This window comes from Oncorhynchus kisutch, linkage group LG25 (genome assembly GCF_002021735.2).
Source record: "Oncorhynchus kisutch isolate 150728-3 linkage group LG25, Okis_V2, whole genome shotgun sequence".
Lineage (NCBI taxonomy): Eukaryota > Metazoa > Chordata > Actinopteri > Salmoniformes > Salmonidae > Oncorhynchus > Oncorhynchus kisutch.
The window spans coordinates 28,352,625-28,376,198 of NC_034198.2; the positions used below are offsets into that span (position 1 = coordinate 28,352,625).

General features: G+C 48.8%; 1 protein-coding gene across 2 annotated transcripts in view; it reads right to left on the minus strand.

The window, feature by feature from the left end:
* Positions 1-4,481: 4,481 nt before the first annotated feature.
* The window catches only part of fbln7 (fibulin 7), a 49,121-nt gene continuing 30,028 nt past the window's right edge, over positions 4,482-23,574 (minus strand). Inside the window, exons 4-8 of one of the 2 annotated variants that reach the window (XM_031805253.1) lie at positions 13,994-14,119; positions 13,469-13,606; positions 12,388-12,525; positions 6,555-6,693; positions 4,482-5,835 (exon numbers count right to left, since the gene is read on the minus strand). In XM_031805253.1, the coding sequence (XP_031661113.1) occupies positions 5,463-5,835; positions 6,555-6,693; positions 12,388-12,525; positions 13,469-13,606; positions 13,994-14,119 (914 nt within the window). In that variant the 3' untranslated portion in view covers positions 4,482-5,462. Of the gene's footprint in view, positions 5,836-6,554; positions 6,694-12,387; positions 12,526-13,468; positions 13,676-13,993; positions 14,120-23,574 lie in introns of both variants that reach the window. The other variant, XM_031805252.1, reaches the window with a different exon arrangement.

Here is a 23,574-nt window from a genome sequence, read left to right on the forward strand (position 1 = left end):
ATCAAAGTTGCCCATCCCTGACTTAAAGTATACTTCTGGCAGCAGTCTGTTCTTCTCTTAGATTTTATATCTTGATTTCGATTGAACTGTCCTGGCAGATTCCTTACCCAACCATGTGTTCATGTATTGACTTTGGGTGATGTCCTCTAGTCTAGTGGAATGAGGTGTTCTGTTCCGTTTGACTTTTGGTGATGTCCTCTAGTCTAGTGGAATGAGGTGTTCTGTTTGACTTTGGGTGATGTCCTCTAGTCTAGTGGAATGAGGTGTTCTGTTCCGTTTGACTTTGGGTGATGTCCTCTAGTCTAGTGGAATGAGGTGTTCTGTTCCGTTTGGACAGCTGTTCGTGTGACGCAGACAGCAGAAAGACAGAGAAACCTCAGAATATTTACACATACTTTATTTAACGTATGGGCATTTTAGGACATTGGTTATCATCCTGATTTAAACAGACTAAGTGTTTAAGACATGTTCAAAGGGAGATAACCAGACTAAGCAGTTTTCTTCTGCACTTTGAATCTTGTATTCTCAAAGTGATAATTAGCTGCAGTTCTTGAAATTTCAGTAGATAAATGAATGGGTATAGGGCCTACTATAGAGAATCAACATGTTCCCAACTAAGTGTTCCTGACTTGTGTGAATGAACCCAATCTGTTCCACAGAGGGCAAAGAGCCTTCAATAGGCTGTTAGTTGCATTCTTTACCACATTGTCTATTGACCACGTCATATGAAATCTACAACAACCCCATGCACATATGTGTCATGTCACAATGAAAGCTTGTTTTTCAGTAAAGTTTTTAAAGAACTCTTTCTTTCTTCAAAGGGATCAAGTGAAAGTAGACTAAATTACACAGTGTTAGAAACCTGATTGCTCCAGTCCAGGGGCTTTGTACTAGTATTGGGTTATGAAACCGCTTAGTAAAGCCCACCAGATCCTTGTGTTGACACAAACAGGGGAACAACAAGCCTTTAACGAGGTGAGTGACATAGCCTGTCCCAAGTTGTTCCCTCCCCCTCCCTCATGGCCCTAGAAGTTTGCAGATCTAAAGGGTATTGAGGAAGTATCTAGTGTAGAGGGGGATCTTCCACCATATTGCTTCCATCGCTGCTAACATCGAAAGGTTACTTAGGGCCATGGAGGAAGGAGGGGCAGGGAGTGAATTGGGACCGACCATAGAGATAGTTAGAGGACACAACATTGTAAAAAATATATTTTAAAAACGTTATTTTAACATACACCAGGTAGGTGCAGTGAAATGTGTTGTTTTACAGGGACAGCCATAGTAGTAAGCGACCCTTGGAGCAAATTAGGGTTAAGTGCCTTGCTCAAGGGCACATCGACAGATTTTTCACCTTGTCAGCTTGGGTATTCAAACCAGCAACTTTTCAGTTACTGGCCCAACACTCTAACTGCTAGGCTATCTGCCGCCCTATATCTGTCCCATTATGGCGAATGTGAGAGCATGGGCAGGGCCATTGAGGCCATTTCCATTTTGAAGTAGTCAATTATCTTCTTCTGCTGCTTCTATGACTTGGAAAAACAAACAAAAGGTGCATACTGCCACCTGGAGTGTGTTGTTTGAACAAGTACAACTCCAAGTTTGGCGATTTACTGACACCTGCAGTTATGGAATGTTCGCTCACGAGTATAATTCATTGGCTGATCCCTCCTGATGACCTGGATGGAATTATGTGATCCTTCCTAAACCCATAGGAAGTCCCACCCAGTTGATTACTTCAAAATGGTGAAAAGCCTTAATGGCACTTCCCATAATAAATGTACTTTTGGGCACTAAAGTCCTCTATCTATCTCTATGGGAGCCCAGGGCCCATATACTCTGAAACGCTTTGTGAATGAGTGCTGATCTAGAATCAGTTTTGCATTCTAATGAATAGGATTACATGAACAGGGGGGACCTGATCCTAGATCATGAGGCCTGTTTCTTTGAGGTCCCAATGTCACATTTGTTTCTCTGATGCTTGTTGTGGTCGTGTGTTAGCTCAGTTCCTGTTATGTTGGAGGTTTTGAGATAGAGGGAGGGGAGAGAGAGAGAGGAAGAAAGAAAGATAGACTGTAGGGAGTTCTACCTGGAGACAAAACAATCACACAGATCCTCATTCTCCTCTCTCCTCTCTCCTCATCCACTGTTGGACTAACTCCAGACATTTATCCCACATGAAAAACGATCCACCGCCGAGCTCCCCCTTTCCTGCATAATATAACCAGAACAAAATACCTCCTCTATGTCTTTTCATTCTGAAATAGCCCACTGACAAAACTCTCACTGCTTTTCTCTGTTTTCATAAAGGGACTCACATACCGGGAGAAAGAAAGGCTCTACTGTTTCCCTTTCTGAATGACTTTCTGGTTTTCCATAGAATTCCATATGTTTTGTTATTGCAGGAACATTTTGAAATAGGTACGAAAGCAAAGGGGAAAGTGAGGAAGGAGGGTGTCTACTGTTGTTTCAGGAGGATGGAGAGCACATGGTCCACGGGCGATGCCTTTGGAATCTGGAGAATTTGGAATGTTGGAGATTATTTCTTCCTTTTGTGTGAAAGGGGAAAATGAATACAGGATGTGAATGATGCAGGTGTTATGTGACATTGGGCAGCTTTCCACTAAAATCTGATCATGTTCACGTGTCTCTTTTACACTGTGACAGACAACGTGCTAGCACACAGAACTTGGTAATAAACCCCTGTACTTGGCTTTCTCCTTGATGCCTTTACTCCAAGGAATGCATAGAGTATGTATCATTACTTCTAGGGCAAATGTATGTTGCGCAGTTATGTAGTCTAGTGCAGTGGTTTAGTCATGTAGTCTAGTGTAGTGGTTTAGTTATGTAGTCTAGTGTAGTGGTTTAGTTATGTAGCCCAGTTATGTAGTCTAGTGCAGTGGTTTAGTTATGTAGCCCAGCCCAGTCAGTACTTAGCTTGGCTGACACGACACACGTCACTCACAGCACAGGGAGAAATGTGAGCACACTGGTCTAGAAAGGAGGCTATTTGTTAATGCAATATTCACTCAGAAATAGAGTGACGTGTTTGTTTGGTTCTCTCAAATGCGATTTTTTCCTCTGGGGTTGAGAACTCTCAATGTTTGGATTTGAAAATCCATGCGTTGTAATGGAAGGGGGTGGAGCTCGGGGGCTGTGTGTGGCTGTGCATGTGGGTGTTTGAGTGAGAAAGACACAGAGTCAACCAGTAAAGTACATTATCGATGCATTGTGCCGACAACACCAAAGAGCCATTCCAAGCTCTGAAGTCAGGAGGACTTGGAGAGTTAGGTGTTACCCAGACTAGTCAGCACTCTCCTCTCCAACTGTCTCCAGCAATATCCCCATGCTCTGAACTTTAACAAAACATGTGTGCATCATCAAACAGTCCAAGCAAACAGCTTCAAACGAGGACAGCAAGCTGAGAGCAGGAGGCATGGTACTAATAATTATAAAAGGAAGTTTTGAGTTGGCCATTAAAGAGCATTGTCATTTTGAGTCAGGGGTGTAGTGCGTATACGAATATGGCATGTTTATCTCTTTTCTCTCTCCCCCACCCTTCCATCCCTCCACCCTGGAAGCTTGCGGTTCTTTTGATCTTCTTTATTGCAATTGAATCCCTGGGACGGGCGGAGATGGGAGTGGAGGAGTGGTGAAAGACAGAGTAAGAAAGACGAGAGAGAAAGGACATGTGGTGAACATTACGCCCCCCCCCCCTCTCTCAGACAAATATATAATTGAAAAACACATTGAGGTATATCTTTCATTTCCTGATGGCTATTTCTCCAGTCAAAATGAAAGCTCTGACCTGACATTCCTTTGGTTCTAATACTAATCAACAGTCCAGTATGTACAGGTTTTGACCTGCATTCTGGTCTGTACTGCCAACAGACTTTTCCTGATAAACATTTTTTTCTTCTCTTTCTGATCAATTCTATTTTAAACCTAAACATTGCTGATCATATTGCTGATCACATGACCTTCCTCACTGTATTTTGGGATAGGGACATGGGCTGATCACTTGACCTTCCTCACTGTATTTTGGGATAGGGACATGGGCTGATCACTTGACCTTCCTCACTGTATTTTGGGATAGGGACATGGGCTGATCACTTGACCTTCCTCACTCTATTTTGGGATAGGGACATGGGCTGATCACTTGACCTTCCTCACTGTATACTGTATTTTGGGATAGGGACATGGGCTGATCACTTGACCTTCCTCACTGTATTTTGGGATAGGGACATGGGCTGATGACTTGACCTTCCTCACTGTATACTGTATTTTGGGATAGGGACATGGGCTGATGACTTGACCTTCCTCACTGTATACTGTATTTTTGGGATAGGGACATGGGCTGATCACTTGACCTTCCTCACTGTATACGGTATTTTGGGATAGGGACATGGGCTGATCACTTGACCTTCCTCACTGTATACGGTATTTTGGGATAGGGACATGGGGTGCAAATCAGATCAAACTAGTATTGTAGGACTGTCTTTATTTCATGTATGGAGAAATAGTTATGTGCAATAATAATGACTTATTAAAACATTAGATGGCTGATATATTGTACACTGCATTGGCAGGGCTGCCAAATCACTGTAGTTACCATGTATTAATTACATCATATCTTAATTACATACTGAATATGAGCATAGTGGAAATATGTCCAAGTACAATATTACGGTTTCTATTGTAAAAAATAATCATAATAATGGGGGGAAAAAACACTCTTCGTTGTTCTAAGTGTTTAGGTCCTATAATCACAAAGCAAGTCAGTAAAAAACAGGTGTAAATGATACAAATTGTAAAAGCACACTGCATTGAATCACTGAGTATGTAACAATAAACAACAGAAACAAAATATTCAGATAAATCAGAGCCATGTTATACAGGGTGTGCATCCCAAATGGCACCCAATTCCCTAAATAGTGCACAAATAAGTTGTGCACTTAATATGGAATAGGGTGCCACTTTGGACGCAGACATGGGTTCATGTCTCTTAAAGGACTACTCTGTGATATTTACAGCCGTTTTTGATCATCAGCTTTAAATGAAAACTAAGTGGAGTAAATGAAGGAGTGGGCCTTTAAACAGATCTAGCCAATGGCATTCCACATACATGAGCGCCGCCTCCGGTCACTATGGCAACCCCAGGGGCCAACTCCTGAGCGAATGAAAGAAAAATAATATTACCATTCCATTACCACTTTGTCAGTTTGTTTCACAAATGTTTACTCTCTCACATTCATTAACTCACTCAACCATTCATTCATTAATTTCAGCTACATCCTCATGAATATACTTTATAGTCAATGTCAGTCCAAACAATTCTGTGTCTGTCCCTCTCATTTCTTTTAACTTCTCCTTCTCCCTCTGTCCTTTCACTTCCTCATCACTCTGTCCATTGCTTTTTTCTCTCCTCCTTCCTTCTGTCCCTCTCACTCCTCTGTCCATCCTCCTCAGAAGTCATACGCCGACACAAGAACATGCACCTTCGCCACATGCTTAGCCTGGAAGGTGCGCTCACTATACTCGGACATATCCACATCAACGCTGATATCCTGCGGTCCTCGTAACCCCTGAACCAGGATCAGTTCTCCCGTCTGGCGGTCCGACCTTTGCATCACGAACATCCCGCGGCTGTTGCCCCCGACGATGCCGAATCGCAGGCTGTCGGGGCCGGGGCGGCCAGGGGCGGCGGCAGTCGCCATGCGGAACAGGGTAGCCGGGGTCTGGAGGTTGGAGGGGAGGGAGAGGTAGTGGTAGGAGACCGTCTTAGGAGCCAGGTGACAGGAACGACTCTCCATAGGGCAGGGGTTCCTCTCACACTGACTATGTGGGAGAAGATAGGAGATGTTGATGTAATTTTGAGAGCGATAGGCTCTAGTGACATGAACATACACATGTGTACACAGCACACAGAATCAAACAAACACAATCTGGTACCATCATTTACAAACAGAGAACAATTAATTCCTTTCCCCGTTAGTACTCAGTCAAGCATCCCTGGTCAAAGTGTTTGAAATAAAACAAAATGTTTCAGTCCTGATTCATCTTGTATGAAGGAACTGTATTGTTTTGAGATTTTTTTACTAACATACTTTGTTTAAGTCGTACTGGTCTGGTTTTTATGAGCATTCCTATGAGACACACGCCTTCCAGTGACTGTGTTTGTTTCCCTAAAACATAGCAATTGAATAAGTATGCAGAAGATACACTGTATATCTGGCTATCCCTCTAGATCGGAAACGTAATACTTTGCTAAACTAAAACGCTTCTTCAATTGGCTGCAGAGTGGACAATATTATCATTGGAAAATAGAAGTAAGCTGTCTGTCTCTTGAGAGTAGTAGATCTATCACGGGATTAAGAATCACACTCACACACACACACACACACACACACACACACACACTGTATCCACCGCCACCTCCCTCTGAATTGGTGGAATGCCTACAGTAGGAATACTGGTGGTCTGACCAATTATTCTACTGCTGGAGGAGGAATAATACACACACAAACACCAGGGGGTGTCTATCTGTATCTACTTACAAGGGAGACGTCTTGACGTAGCTGATGTTGCCGTGTGATCGGGGACACTCCGGGCTCACACACTGGAACCCTCCTCCAGTGTTGATACATGTTGTTCCTCTACTGCAGTTGTGCTGCTGGGTCAGACACTCATCCACATCTGGAGGACAACATGAGAGAGGGATGAAAGAGAGGGCGAGAGAGGAGAGAGGGAGGGGGAAGAGAGAGGGAGGGAGGGGAAGGAGAGAGAGAGAAAGAGAGGGCAAGAGAGAGGAAGAAGAGAGCAAGGGGGAGTGAGAGAGAGAAAGAGAGAGGGGGGTTGGTACAGAGAGGAAGAAAGGGAGAATAAATTAAATAGAGAAATAAAGATTGACAAGTCCAGCCTCTGACCCGCCCGACTGGCATCCTGCTTCGTGGTTAGTGTCGTCTGGGCTGGCGGGCAGGAGGGCTAGACTAGAGGACTGACTGTTTATTTGGTTGTTCAGTTTAGTCTCCCCAAAACGACTCGTCTCACGTCCTGGATCAAGACATTCCTTATGGTCTGTTCTGCTGGGAACTAGTGAGGTCATCTGCTCTTCCACTGGTCAGCAGAGAGCTACAGGGGAGTTGATGAAACTGGACTGGGGAGTAGAGACTATGGTCAGGCAAAAGACTGCGCACTGGACACATCCACAGAAATACATACAGTCACCAGCCTCCTCTCTCTCTCTCTCTCTCCCTCTCCCTTTCAAAGGGCCTCCATCCATAGCTAAACTAACACACTGCAGAGCAATACCTCCCTTCACCACCATCACCCTTCCTTTCCAAAGACCTCTGAAGCTAAACCAACCATGAAGATGTTTGTTTATCCCTTCTCTTCATCCCTCCATTCCCTCGCCTCTCTCCTCCATTCTCTCATTCCACCTTTATTAATCCTCCATAGCTAAACCATGTTTGTTTATTCATCCCTCCCTTCTCTTTGTCTGTCTTTCACCGCCCCCCCCCTCCATTCCCTCATTTCACCTTTATTAATGTACTGCAAAGCCCCACAACCCCACTATTCAGAGCCAGGACCCAGGCTGCGTCTAGCTGGGTCACTCCTACAATGCACTGCCTTTTCTGTTGCCAGGAAATATTGTGGAAAATGTAGATCCCAAAAGGCTTTAAATATAAGGTTACATGTCCTTTACCTTAAAAACAGAAAAATATGGATCTTGAAAAGGAATTTTATGCATTTTTAACACTTTTGTCAGCGGATGTAGGTGTTTTACCGTGTTATTAATCAACTTCTACAAGAAATACAAGCCATAAAATATTTAAATATATTTCAAATCTTTCATCATTATTTTATAGTTTCAGTTAAAATCTCTTTCTTCAAAACGTTTTTTTCATTATTGTATTTTTGTATTATTGTATTTTTTATTATTGTATTTAATATTTTCTGTGTCCCTGATATCACTTCCCACCCTGTTAGTTTGTATTAATTACCACAGAACCTTCCCACAATGACATCACTTTCAGAAAGTGCCATCATTTTTTGGTTGGAATATCAATGGTGCAAAGCTAAACAAAACTAAACAATCGGTTTTATCTATTTTTCATGATGCTTGTCTGTTTGTCTCACTCATACATTTCCAGCCTGTTAGCGTAAATTATAGAGAAAATGTGTCACATTTCAACATGTAAAAATACATTTAGAAGTTAAAATCATCTTCAAGTGCTTACCATTATACTAGCTTAAAGTAAAGATTCACCCATTTTTAATATTATATTGCTTTTGTGTATCTCTGCGCAATGTTCTATCGATTCCCTGTGTAATTTCATGTTTCAATGTGTATCTGAGATATTGCTGTTCAAGCATTGCGATAAAGCCATTCTCACTACTCTAAGTTAGGAATACGACATTTAGATCGCAAAAACGTATATCATAAATGTCAGTACTGGCCGATGTCATAACGTAGGATGTTGTCTTCTCTCAAATGAGCCATTGATCATATTTTTTTGCGATATTCCTACCTTGAGAAATGTGTAATTTAACAGAGGGTCTGCTTCTTCAGTCCAGGGTGAGGCAGATCGATCTGCAGGTTGAACATGGTGAGCTTGTAGATTTTACAGCTAACTAGCTACCGTGCTGATATTGACTTTGGTATTATTGTGTGTAGCTACGTTTGCTAGCCAGTCAGCCCATAGAGAAAGCATTGCATTGTGGGTTTTGTAGTCGACTTGAGCTGCAATAGATTTTGACAACAATTTTCACATTTTATTTAACCAGGCATGTCAGTTAAGAACAAAGTCGTATTTATAATACCTGCCTATCCCGGCCAAACCCTGACGACGCTGGGCCAATTGTGCGCCACCCTATGGGACTCCCAATCACAACCGGTTGTGATACAGCCTGGAATCGAACCAGGGTCTGTCGTGTCACCTCTAGCGCTGAGATGCAGTACCTCAGATTGCTGCGCCACTCGCCACTTGCTACCAACTTTACTATAACGACAAAATGAAACATTCGTTGACATAAAAATATTGTACATTACAGGAATGAGTGGTTTTGGGTGGATTGTTTCTTTAATCTCAATCACCCACAGAAATATGTCTAATTCAGGCTCCACATTTCCACCCTGTTAGGACAATGCAATGACTGTATGGTATTATGCACCTAGAGATTTAAGTGCCTGAGCTTGACCAATATGTTTTTCTGAAAGTCCTTTTTCTGATGGAATACTAAACAAATGAAAAATATATAGGCTATTTTTTTCCCTAAAAGTTATGTGGTCCAAAAGGCTGGTATAGTCCTGACGGTATAGATGGTATGAAAGACACAGCCATCAAATCCTTGCATCCTCTATACTCCATCATTGTTTACTCAATTCCTCTCAAAGCACAAGGAAGCAAGAACACAAGGATTTGACAGCTAACGTTTCCAGCCCCAGCCCCAGTCTGGCCCTCCCTGCCTGTAGCTTTGTAGTTATAAGCCCAGCTCTGCAGCTCCATGCATAGCGCCACAGCCAAAACACATGGAAATGAATGGGCCATTGTCCTCCATCCCCTCCTACTAGAAGTCTTCCCTGGTTCAAAACGCTGGATCCGTTCCGAAATGGATCCGTGGCTTTCCCACCCGACCGATATATATATTTTTTAAATGGAGACCAGTTCTGAACTAAACCAAGGACAGTCACACCCATTCCGAAATGAACAGTGGAAAACAGACCCAAACTGTTTGGGATTCGACTGACGCATTCAAATCCTGAGAGAAAGAGAGAGAGAAAGACACCTCCAACTCGGCGCTGCCAGCGCCATCAATAAGCAAGCGATATTGGCCAAATGATCCACAGTTATTTGTCCTTATAAACTGCCTATAACAAACGGCCTATACAAAAAACAATTAGCTGTATTTCGATAGTAGTCTTTTGTTTTATTGGTTTTTACTTTCCTAAAACAATAGTTGTCTACCTCACGGTTAAGCTGTTGAAGATTTGAGCGACATGCATCAAGGCATTGCACGCATAAGGCCTAAGCGTCCACTGTATGGTATTAATATAAAATATATATATATTATAGGAGACAAGCTTAGGCCTAGAGAGACGGAGAGGATGATATAGATATTCCGGGCGCCACGTTCCGGACATCGACATGGATTTATTTTTAGTTGTCAGATAGGCTAGTACTGCTATACAGATATAGGTGTACAGAAGGACAATAATTTGTGAATTTTCGTTCAGAATATATTTGATATTGGTAGGCCTAAAACATTTTTCCTCTCCTCAAGATTTTAGATTAGATTCATTAGAATCCCCGTTAGCCGACGGCAATGGTGACAGGGAGTCTTGTTGGGGTCCGAAACATAACGAAGGCAATGGTGACAGGGAGTCTTGTTGGGGTCTGAAACATAACCAAGGCAATGGTGACAGGGAGTCTTATTGGGGTATGAAACATAACGAAGGTAATGGTGACAGGTAGACTTATTGGGGTTCGAAACATAACGAAGGCAATGGTGACAGGTAGTCTTATTGGGGTCCGAAACATAACATAAAATACATTACAGGCCAAATACTTTACATTTAAAAACATTAACGTGTGTGTGTGTGTGTGTGTGTGTGTGTATGTGTGTATGTGTGTATGTGTGTGTGTGTGTGTGTGTGTGTGTGTGTGTGTGTGTGTGTGTGTGTGTGTGTGTGTGTGTGTGTGTGTGTGTGTGTGGGCATCGAGATGAGTCCATTGGAGCCAGTTGGACTGTCAGTGCGTAATGCATTCATTGGCCTGCTGTAGCTAAGCCTAATAATAGCCATACCATACCAAACTTTCACAAAAGTGATTTAACTTTATTAGTGGTGATATCAAGAGTAACCCATCCCATTGTTTATAAGGAAAATACAAACATGTTATTATATTGCGGCATTACATTAATTACCAACAAAGACCAATTCCCACTGTAGGCCTAGCCAACAAATGACAGCAAGGCTAATACTATTTATTTTACCACAGGCCTACTTTTAACCTGAAGTTCCAAGCTCAACACAGTTAGAACATACTTCAGACATGAAAACGTCTCACCAAAAAGAAACAAAACACTTTTTGAATAGTCCATTTAAATAACCAGTTTAGATTATTAAATATACTTACAATCATCATCATCATCATCATAATAACCATAATGATTTACAATAATATTAACGACTAAACAATTGATAATAAATACGAAAATAAATAAATGAAAGGTAGAAAATTGCATCAAACCTGAATAGCGAGTTGCACACAGACACGTAAACGTTTTTCTCATCTTTGTCCACTACAAAATGCAAACTTGTCCTCGAGGACTTTCCTCTTTTCGGCTTCTTTTCACTATAGTCTTTCTCCTCTAACTGAACATTTTCTTCAATGAAAAAGGACTCCATATTCGTGATCAACAGTAGCCTAGGCCAAGGCTCCTTTCACTCGCGCTCTCTCTCCTCAGCAGCAGGCGCACTTGAGGCGGGCAGCCTGAACCAGTTTCAGCTGGATATAAGCTATACGTTTTATTGAGTTGCAATTGTCTGGCACAGATAACAAACTCGCGCAGCTCTCATCACACAAACACTACATTAACAGAGGACAGGTACAATCGGGTAATTGCACATACCAGAGACACCAGGCACTTATATCAGACCCAGATCCAAGACAAATGTCAGAATTTAGGACCAGGACCACCACTCGGGTCCCTGGTGGATCTCAGAATTTCGGGTCTGTTGAAAACATGAAGACATCTACCTTCTACCCTCCCTACAGCCCTCCATTCCCTCCTACCCTCCCTACTGCCCTCCATCCCCTCCTACCCTCCATCCTCTCCTGCCCCCCTTCCACCCTCCATTCCCTTCTACCCTCTCTTCTGCCTGCATCCCTCCATCCCCTCCTACCCTCCCTTCCCCCCTCTATCCCCTCCTATCCCCTCTTCCCCCCTCCATCCAACTATCCCCTCCATCCCCTCCTACCCTCCCTTCCCCCCTCCATCCCGCTATCCCCTTCACCCCCTCCTACCCACCCTTCCCCCCTCCATCCCTCTATCCACTCCATCCCCTCCTACCCTCCCTTCCCCCCTCTATCCCCTCCATCCCCACCTACCCTCTCTTCCCCCCTCCATCCCTCTATCCCCTCCATCCCCTCCTACCCCCCCTTCCCCCTCCCTTCCCTCTATCCCCTCCATCCCCTCCTACCCTCCCTTCCCCCCTCCATCCCCTCCTACCCTCTCTTCCCCCCTCCATCCCCTCCTACCCACCCTTCCACCCCTCCATCCCCTCCTGCCCACCCTTCCCCCCTCCATCCCCTCCTACCCACCCTTCCCCCCTCCATCCCTCTATCCCCTTCTATCCTCCCACTCTTCTACCCTCCTGTCACTCACCCTCACAGCTCCTTCCATCAGGCAGCAGCTTGTAGCCTCTGGGACAGGAGCATTGGTAGGAGCCTGGGACGTTGACACACTCATACACACACAGCTTGCCCCCCTGGTCCAGCCGGTACACCTCACACTCGTTCACATCTGGGAGGAGAGAGACGATGGGGGAGAGTGGTTTTATGGTTTTATTTAACCATTCAACATTTATTTATTTTCATGGTTGGACATAAAATACTGTAAAACACCAGAAAATCAGCTCCAAGTGATTTTAATTTTGGATATCTGTTTCCAAGTATTCCCATACATAATAGAGATACGTGATTGTAAAAAATGTAAGCAAGGTCTGAAATTATTGTTTTAGTCAAATATTATATATCAGTCTACAAATTACTTGTAATTATGTTCCAGCCCCCTGACCATCCACTCAAGAAAAAAATGGCCAGAGGCTGAATGTAGTTGATGATCCCTTCCCTAGAGTCATACATTTACAAGGATCGAGACAGGAATACAGGATAGAAGGATAGAAAGAGAGGAATAGGTGGAAGGATAGGGAGGGATACAGTAGGTAGAAGGATTTGAGCTGAAGGGCAAGAGGCCCTCTGTCCAATCTCTCATCTAGCTGTTTGGGATGGGGTAAGGAGAGAGTTGTTTAATGCCTAATTAAGAGTTAGGGGCCAATAACATGACATCTCTGCAACAGCACAAGAGATGGAAATGGGTGCTCCAGGGTCTAGACACAAACTATGGACATTGCAGCCATGTCAAGCAGCAGACCTGGGTTCAAACTGTATTTGCTATCTTCAAATAGGAAGGTGGAGATAACGCCACCATATTGCTTATAACTATCCAATCCTCTCAGATCCTAACTAGTTAGTGGGTAGGGGCTAGATGCTAGGGGTTGTGTCTGGAAAAGGCCAGTCTTTCCCTGGCAGATGGAGTTGTCCGAGGTGCCACTCATATGAAACACAGCATCACAGCGTTGGGCTCTGTCCACTTTGGCATAGCCTGATTAAAACCAGATTGAACCAAAATAACCAGGCTAACATAACCTAACTAACCAAGCTAGATCACTGTCTGACTGGCTCACCCTGGCAGATGCTGTTGTCCGAGGTGCCACTCATGTGAAAGCCAGCGTCACAGCTGCAGTGTTGGGCTCTGTCCACCTTGGCACAGCGGGGTCGTCGGCTAAACGCAGGGTCGTTCATGACGCTCCACTCAGGTGGCGCTGAACGCGACAGAGGGAGAGGGAGGAGCTTAAACTTCGCCCGGCGGCCCGGAGAGGGCCTGTGCACCACTGGACAACGCAACCACAACCACGCACAAAAAGCACAGGCACAAATACAACCACAGCACAACCACAACCCAACCATGCAGACATACATGACAATACATGGACAAACAACAAAGACAAGGACATACACGTATCAAGGACTTGACAACACATACACAGACATAACACAACACATACAACAATGCACAGATATCCACAAATACAGTATGTACAACAGGACATCATATGTGAGATAGCAACAAATAGCAATGTCATGCAATTGTCTCTAGGTTCTATGTCCTATGGTATGGTCTTAGGTGTATGAAGTCTGCTACTGCTGACCTGTCTGTGTCTGGTGCTGACAGCTGGATCCACTCCAGCTCTGTGGACAGGTGCACTTGTATTGGTTGACTCCCTCTACACAGGTCCCTCCGTTCTGGCATGGGTTACTGGAGCACTCACTCACATCTATGAACATAAGGGAGAGGTGAAAGAATGAAAGATTTCCCTGACCAAGATGGCTGCCCTCTAGTCACATTGCATAGAAAGCCAATGGCAATTCTAGTGTTCTATTTAATTCTGTGGTTGACACTGTTCTAAATAGATACATAATGTCTCACACATGAATGAGCATACTGTTAGCTCTCTACTTATCTTAGTCCCATCTAGGGGGTGTAGGTCTGCTCTCTGTCCAGGGGATGGGTGATACCTAATACAGCAGATTTAGACCAGACTAACCTGGCAGCATCGTTTACAGACAGAGGACAATTCATTCCTTTCCCCGTTAATACTCCCCTTCAGGTCTCCAGCCTCACCGTTCAAAGTGCTTGAAATGAGAGATGAAATGTTTCCGTCCTGATTCATACTGTATAAAGAAGTGGTGTTGTTTGAGCTAAATGGACTTGCACAGATGGGGAATGGATGGATGGTGATTTGTTTTTGTCAAATGAGCATGATGAACAAAGTTCTCCAGAGACCGTTGGCATGGTTTTATTAGCATTATGGTTTTAATGGTTTTATAATGGTTTTAATTCCTGTAGAATTGTAATGTTAGGAGGCACATGCCTTTCACTGACTCCAAGAGTCTGTGTTTATGTAACTGCTTATAACAAGTGAAAAACTCCCTAGAAGAGGTTTGTACTGATTTTGTACTTATAAATATGGAGAAAAGGTTATTCTTCAAACATGGAAACTAATTCCATTGCAACAAAAATGCTTCTTCAATTGGCTGCAGAGTGGACAATGTTATAATTGGAAATTAGAAGAAAGCTGTCTGTCTCTTGAGAGTAGTAGATCTATCACGGGATTAAGAATCACACACACACACACACACACACACACACACACACACACACACACACACACACACACACACACACACACACACACACACACACACACACACACACACACACACACACACACACACACACACACACACACACACACACACACACACACACACACACACACACACACACACACACACACACACACACACACACTACTCTACCCTCATCCCCCCTCCCTGTATCCACCATCACCTCTCTCTGAATTGGTGGATTGACTGGGGCAGGAGTACTGGGGGTCTGACACATTTTTGTGGATCCTTTGTTTCGAACTCAGAGGCAGCCCCATTCATCCCGGGTGCTACACCAAAAGGTTGATGCCGGAGACGAGGGAACAGAAGACTCAGGCAGCGAGCAAACCATCAACATTCAGTTCCTGGACAATAAAGTAGATGCGCTCAGGGCGAGGATCTCCTTCCAGAGAGACATAAGGGACTGTAGCATACTCTTGATTTCTTTCTTTTTGTGCGTGTTTCCTTGTTTGATATTTTACTGTATTGTTTACGAGCTAGTAACATAAGCATTTCGCTGCACCCGATCTAACATCTTCTAAACTGTGTACCTCGAACAATAAACTTTGATTAGATTTTTCTTCTGCTAGGAGGAGGAATAACACACATACACGTCCCATTCAGGGTGACCTTGTTTGAGCTGGAGCAGCCCCTGAAAGCCAGGCTGAAAGGGAGAAGGCAGCCCATCCCATGAGCCCGCCGGCTAGCCAACTAAAGGGGTACCAAGCCTCACATAAACAGATAAGGGGATGAGAAGAAAAGGCCCATTCTTCATTGTGGCTGGAGCTCAGAGCCCTCACTGAATGAACCCCTCGTTAAAGTGGCAATAAAGGACACAGAAAACACCTGTACTAGACTGCATTCCAGAGGGGGGCACATTCCCCTATTCCCCTTCCCCTCTCTGTGTTGGTGCTAGGGCCCATAAGTAGTGCACAACACAGATAATATGATGTAATTTGGGATGCAGTCCAGGATTGGCAGCAGGTCTACTGTAAGATTACGAGCCCCTTCTATTTATTCTGTTCCTCTCTTCATTCTCTTTGTCCAGGGGTTCCAGAAGGCAGATGTTAAGTTAATCCATGATGTTCCTCTCTTCAGTCTCTTTGTCCAGGGGTTCCAGAAGGCAGAGGTTAAGTTCATCCATGATGTTCCTCTCTTCAGTCTCTTTGTCCAGGGGTTCCAGAAGGCAGATGTTAAGTTCATCCATGATGTTCCTCTCTTCAGTCTCTTTGTCCAGGGGTTCCAGAAGGCAGATGTTAAGGTCATCCATGATGTTCCTCTCTTCAGTCTCTTTGTCCAGGGGTTCCAGAAGGCAGATGTTAAGTTAATCCATGATGTTCCTCTCTTCAGTCTCTTTGTCCAGGGGTTCCAGAAGGCAGATGTTAAGTTCATCCATGATGTTCCTCTCTTCAGTCTCTTTGTCCAGGGGTTCCAGAAGGCAGATGTTAAGTTCATCCATGATGTTCCTCTCTTCAGTCTCTTTGTCCAGGGGTTCCAGAAGGCAGAGGTTAAGTTCATCAATGATGTTCCTCTCTTCAGTCTCTTTGTCCAGGGGTTCCAGAAGGCAGATGTTAAGTTAATCCATAATGTTCCTCTCTTCAGTCTCTTTGTCCAGGGGTTCCAGAAGGCAGATGTTAAGTTAATCCATGCTGCACTCATATATTTCATTACAGCACCACGGCCCATGGTCTAATAGCAGCAACTATGTTAAGCATGCTATTGATGGCTCACATCTCTGCCAGCCCGGCCATCGCTACTGGCACTAGCCCAGACATTCCAATGTGCATTCCAAATGGCACCCTATTCACATAGGTCTCTGGTCAAAAGTAGTGCACTAAATAGGGAATAGGGGGCCATTTGAGACACATCCGAAGTGGTACAGTCAGTTCAGTCAATTTGTGCTTAGATCTCAAAGGAGACGGTGATGTTGATGTTTAAAACGACCAGGAAAAGACCCAACTTGCACAATATCATCTCTGTGGATGGGTTCTGAAGGGGTAGTCCTGTACATATATAAGATGTCTAAATTTAGAGTTTGGCTTTAAAAAAGCACTAAAAACCACTATATGTGGAAAATGAGTTAAAAAATATCCCAGGGAGTGAAATAGGTCTATACATCTGTACTTGTCCTGTGGTCAGGTGGCCCCGTGGAAGGCAAATAAACGCCATGGGATTAGGAGAGGAGTCAAAATACAGTTAACCCTCAGAAGCAAAGACCTACCTCTTTCCCTCTCATTTTCTCTCTCCCTCTAGCTCTCACTCTATATAGCACTCTCGTTCAAAATACAGTTAGCCCACAGAGCTAAAGACCCAGAGACTCTGCCCTCCTTCTATCCCTATTTCTCATTCCTCTCTCTCCCTCTATCTATCCCTTTCCCTCTCACTCTCTCTCCCTCTATCTATCCCTTTCCTTCCTCTATCTATCCCTCTCACTCTCTTCTCCCTCTATCTATCCCTCTCCCCTCTATCTATCTATCCCTCGCACTCTTCTCTCCCTCTATATTCCCTCTCCCTCCTCTACCTCTCCCTCTAACTATCCTCTCTCTCCTCTATATAATCCCTCTCCCTCCCTCTAATCTCTCCCTCTAACCTATCCCCTCTCCCTCTCTCTCTCTCTATATATCCCTTCCTCCCCCTCCCTCTATCCANGGCAGCAGAGAGGGGTAAAGAGAGGGCAGCAGAGAGAGGGGGACAGAGGAAGGGACAGCTGAGGACAGAGCCGAGGTGGACAGAGGAAGGGACAGGGAGGGCAGCAGAGAGGGGACAGAGAGTGCAGCAGAGAGGGAAGCAGAGAAGGGGACAGAGAGGGCAGAGCGAGGGGGACAGAGAGGGCAGCAGAGAAGGGGACAGAGAGGGCAGCAGAGAGGGTGACAGATAGGGCAGCAGAGAGGAACAAGAGAAGGGGACAAGAGATGGCAGCAGAAAGGGGGACAGAGGGCAGCAGAGAGGCAGCAGAGAGGGAGCAGAGAGCAGCAGAGAGGGCAGCAAGAGGGTTAACGAGAGGGCAAGCAAGAGAGGGGGACAGAGAGGGGGACAGAGATGAGACAGAGAGGGGACAGGGAGGGCAGCAGAGAGGGGACAGAGAGGGCACAGAGAGGAACGCAGAGAAGGGGACAGAGAGGGCCAGCAGAGAGGGTGACAGATAGGGCAGCAGAGAAGGGACAGAGAGGGCAGCAGGAGGGGGACAGAGAGTCATCAGAGAGGGGGACAGAGAGGGCAGCAGAGGGGGGACAGAGTGAAGGGACAGAGAGGGGGACAGAGGAAGGGACAGAGAGGGGCAGCAGAGAGGCAGGCAGAGAAGGGGACAGAGAGGCAGCAGAGAGGGGAGCAGAGAAGGGGACATAGAGGGGCGCAGGAAAGGGGGACAGAGAGGGCAGCATAGAGGGGGACAGAGAGGGGCAGCAGAGAGGGAAGCAGAGAAGGGGACAGAAGAGGAGCCAGCAAGAGGGGACAGAGAGGGCAGCAGAGAGGGAATCGGAGAGGCAGCAGAAGGGGGCATAGGGAGGGACAGCGAGGACAGCAGAAGAGGGGAACGAGGAAGGACAGAGAGGACAGCAGAGAGGGCAAGCAGAGAGGGGGACAGAGGAGGGACAGAGAGGGGACAGAGGAAGGGACAGAGAGGGCAGCAGAGAGGGGGACAGAGAGGGGGACGAGGAAGGACATAGAGAGAGCAGAGAGGGGACAGAGAGCGGGACAGAGTAGGCAGCAGAGAGGGCAGCAGAGAGGGCATCGGAGAGGGCAGCAGAGAGGGGGACAGAGAGGAAGACAGAGAGGGCAGCAGAGAGAGAGCAGAGAGGGGGACAGAGAGGGCAGCAGAGAGGGCACCAGAGAGGGGGACAGAGAGGGGGACAGAGGAAAGGGACAGAGGGGGCAGCAGAGAGGGGGACAGAGGAAGGGACAGAGAGGGGGGACAGAGGAAGGGACAGAGAGGGCAGCAGAGGAGGGAGGCAGAAGGGGACAGAGAGGGCAGCAGAGAGGGCATCAGAGAGGGAAGCAGAGAAGGGGACAGAGAGGGCAGCAGAAAGGGGGACAGAGAGGGCAGCAGAGAGGGGGACAGAGAGGGCAGCAGAGAGTGAAGCAAGAAGGGGACAGAGAGGGCAGCAGAGAGGGGTAAAGAGAGGGCAGCAGAGAGGGCAGCAGAGAGGGAATCGGAGAGGGCAGCAGAGAGGGGGACAGAGAGGGGGACAGAGGAAGGGACAGCGAGGACCAGCAGAGAGGGGGACAGAGGAAGGGACAGAGAGGGCAGCAGAGAGGGGGACAGAGAGGACAGCAGAGAGGGGGACAGAGGAAGGGACAGGGAGGGCAGCAGAGAGGGGACAGAGAAGGGGACAGAGGAAGGGACAGAGAGGGCAGCAGAGAGGGGGACAGAGGAAGGGACATATATGGCAGCAGAGAGGGTGACAGGAGAGGGACAGAGAGGGGGACAGAGAGCGGGACAGAGAGGGCAGGAGAGGGCATCGGAGAGGGCAGCAGAGAGGGGGACAGAGAGGGCAGCAGAGAGGAGGACAGAGGGCAGCAGAGAGAGAGCAGAGAGGGGACAGAGAGGGGCAGCAGAGAGGGGGACAGAGGAAGGGACAGAGGGGGCAGCAGAGAGGGGAAAGAGAGGGCAGCAGAGAGGGGGACAGAGAAGGGGACAGAGTGCAGCAGAGAGGGCACAGAGGGCAGCAGAGAGGGGCAGAGAGGGTAAAGAGAGGGCATCGGAGATGGGGGACAGAGGAAGGGACAGAGATGGGGGACAGAGGAAGGGACAGAGAGGGCAGCAGAGAGTGGGAAAGAGAGGGAGGCAGAGAAGGGGACAGAGAGGACAGCAGAGAGGGGGACAGAGAGGGCAGCAGAGAAGGACAGAGAGGGCAGCAGAAAGGGGGACAGAGAGGGCAGCAGAGAGGGGGACAGAGGAAGGGACAGCGAGGACAGCAGAGAGGGGGACAGAGGAAGGGACAGAGAGGGCAGCAGAGAGCGGGACAGAGGAAGGGACAGGGAGGGCAGCAGAGAGGGGGACAGAGAGGGGGACAGAGAGGGCAAGCAGAGAGGGGACAGAGGAAGGGACAGAGAGGGCAGCAGAGAGGCAGGCAGAGAAGGGGACAGAGAGGGCAGCAGAGAGGGAAGCAGAGAAGGGGCAGAGAGGGCAGCAGAAAGGGGGACAGAGAGGGCAGCAGAGAGGGGGACAGAGAGGTGCAGCAGAGAGGGAAGCAGAGAAGGGGACAGAGAGGGCAGCAGAGAGGGTAAAGAGAGGGCAGCAGAGAGGAATCGGAGAGGGCAGCAGAGAGGGGGACAGAGGAAGGGACAGCGCGAGGACAGCAGAGAGGGGGACAGAGGAAGGGACAGAGAGGGCAGCAGAGAGGGGGACAGAGAGGACAGCAGAGAGGGGGACAGAGGGAGGGCAGCAGAGAGGGGGACAGAGAGGGGGACAGAGGAGGGACAGAGAAGGGGACAGAGGAAGGGACAGAGAGGGCAGAGAAGAGAGGGGGACAGAGAGGGGGACAGAGAAGGGACATAGATGGCAGCAGAGAGGGTGACAGAGAGGGGGACAGAGAGCGGGACAGAGAGGGGACAGAGAGGGCAGCAGAGAGGGCAGCAGAGAGGGCATCGGAGAGGGCAGCAGAGAGGGGGACAGAGGGGCAGCAGAGAGAGAGCAGAGAGGGGTAAAGAGAGGGCAGCAGAGGGGGTTAAAGAGAGGGCAGCAGAGAGGGAATCGGAGAGGGCAGCAGAGAGGGGACCGAGGAAGGGACAGCGAGGACAGCAGAGAGGGGGACAGAGGAAGGGACAGAGAGGGCAAGCAGAGAGGGGGACAGAGGAAGGGACAGAGGGCAGCAGAGAGGGGGACAGAGAGGGCAGCAGAGAGGGGGACAGAGAGGGCAGCAGAGAGGGCAGCAGAGAGGGGGCACAGAGGGGGACAGAGGAAGGGACAGAGAGGGGGACAGAGGAAGGACAGAGAGGGCAGCAGAGAGGCAGGCAGAGAAGGGGACAGAGAGGGCAGCAGAGAGGGAAGCAGAGGGGACAGAGAGGCAGCAGAAAGGGGGACAGAGAGGGCACCAGAGAGAGGGGGCAGAGAGGGCAGCAGAGAGGGAAGCAGAGAAGGGACAGAGAGGGCAGCAGAGAGGGGTAAAGAGAGGGCAGCAGAGAGGGCAGCAGAGAGGAAATCGGAGAGGGCAGCAAAGAGGGGGACAGAGGAAGGGACAGCGAGGACAGCAGAGGGGGCAGAGAAGGGACAGAGAGGGCAGCCAGAGAGGGGGACAGAGAGGACAGCAGAGAGGGGGACAGAGGAAGGGACAGGGAGCGAGCAGAGAGGGGGACAGAGAAGGGACAGGGAAGGGACAGAGAGGGCAGCAGAGAGGGGGACAGAGAGGGGGGACAGAGGAAGGGACTATATGGCAGCAGAGAGGGTGACAGAGGAAGGGACAGAGAGGGGGACAGAGAGCGGGACAGAGAGGGCAGCAGAGAGGGCATCGGAGAGGGCAGCAGAGAGGGGCAGCAGAGAGGAGGACAGAGAGGGCAGCAGAGAGAGAGCAAGAGGGGGACAGAGAGGGCAGCAGAGAGGGGACAGAGGAAGGGAACAGAGGGGGCAGCAGAGAGGGGGAAAGAGAGGGCAGCAGAGAGGGGGACAGAGAAGGGACAGAGTGCAGCAGAGAGGGCACAGAGGGCAGCAGAGAGGGCAGAGAGGGTAAAGAGAGGGCATCGGAGAGGGGACAGAGGAAGGACAGAGAGGGGGACAGAGGAAGGGACAGAGAGGGCAGCAGAGATGGGGAAAGAGAGGGAGGCAGAGAAGGGGACAGAGAGGACAGCAGAGAGGGGGACAGAGAGGGCAGCAGGAAAGGGACAGAGAGGGCAGCAGAAAGGGGGACAGAGAGGGCACAGAGAGGGTGACAGAGAGGGCAGCAGAGAAGGGGAACAGAGAGGGAAGCAGATAAGGGACAGAGAGGGCAGCAGAGAGGGGTATAAGAGAGGGCAGCAGAGAGGGAAGAAGAGAGGGGGACAGAGGAAGGGACAGCGAGGACAGCAGAGAGGGGGACAGAGGAAGGGACAGAGAGGGCAGCAGAGAGCGGACCAGAGGAAGGGACAGGGAGGCACAGAGAGGGGGGACAGAGAGGGCAGCAGAGAGGGGGACAGAGAGGGCAGCAGAGAGGGGGACAGAGAGGGGGACAGAGGAAGGGACAGAGAGGGCAGCAGGAGAGGCAGGCAGAGAAGGGGACAGAGAGGGCAGCAGAGAAGGGGACAGAGAGGGCAGCAGAAAGGGGACAGAGAGGGCAGCAGAGAGGCAGCAGAGAGGGGGACAGAGGGCAGCAGAGAGGGAACAGAGAAGGGGACAGAGAGGGCAGCAGAGAGGGTTAAAGAGAGGGCAGCAGAGAGGGAATCGGAGAGGGCAGCAGAGAGGGGACAGAGGAAGGGACAGCGAGGACAGCAGAGAGGGGGACAGAGGAGGGACAGAGAGGGGGCAGCAGAGATGGGGACAGAGAGGACAGCAAGAGGGGACAGAGGGAGGGCAGCAGAGAGGGGGACAGAGAGGGGGACAGAGGAAGGGACAGAGAAGGGGACAGAGAAGGGACAGAGAGGGCAGCAAGAGAGGGGGACAGAGAGGGGGGACAGAGAGGGGGACAGAGGAAGGGACATAGATGGCAGCAGAGAGGGGGACAGAGAGGGGGACAGAGAGCGGGACAGAGAGGGGGACAGAGAGGGCAGCAGAGAGGGCGCAGAGAGGGCATCGGAGAGGGCAGCAGAGAGGGGGACAGAGAGGGCAGCAGAGAGAGAGCAGAGAGGGGTAAGAGAGGGCAGCAAGAGAGGGTAAAGAGAGGGCAGCAGAGAGGGAATCGGAGGGGCAGCAGAGAGGGGGGACAGAGGAAGGGACAGCGAGGACAGCAGAGAGGGGACAGAGGAAGGGACAGAGAGGGCAGCAGGAGGGGGACAGAGGAAGGGACACGGGAGGGGGCAGCAGAGAGGGCAGCAGGAGGGGGACGAGAGGGCAGCAGAGAGGGGGACAGAGAGAGGGGGACAGAGGAAGGGACAGAGAGGGGGACAGAGGAAGGGACAGAGAGGGGCAGCAGAGAGGCAGGCAGAAAGGGGACAGAGAGGGCATCAGAGAGGGAAGCAGAGAAGGGGACAGAGAGGGCAGCAGAAAGGGGACAGAGAGGGCAGCAGAGAGGGGGACAGAGAGGGCAGCAGAGAGGGAAGCAGAGAAGGGGACAGAGAGGGCAGCAGAGAGGGGTAAGAGAGGGCAGCAGAGAGGGACTCGAGAGGGCAGCAGAGAGAGGGGGACAGAGGAAGGGACAGCGAGGACAGCAGAGGAGGGGGACGGAGGAAGGGACCAGGAGGGCAGCAGAGAGGGGGACAGAGAGGACAGCAGAGAGGGGGACAGAGGGGGGCAGCAGAGAGGGGGACAGAGGAGGGGGACAGAGAAGGGGACAGAGGAAGGGACAGAGAGGGCAGCAGAGGAGGGGACAGGAAGAGGGGACAGAGGAAGGGACATAGATGGCAGCAGAGAGGGGACAGAGAGGGCAGCAGAGAGGGCAGCAGAGAGGGCATCGGAGAGGGCAGCATAGAGGGGGACAGAGAGGAGGACAGAGCTTGG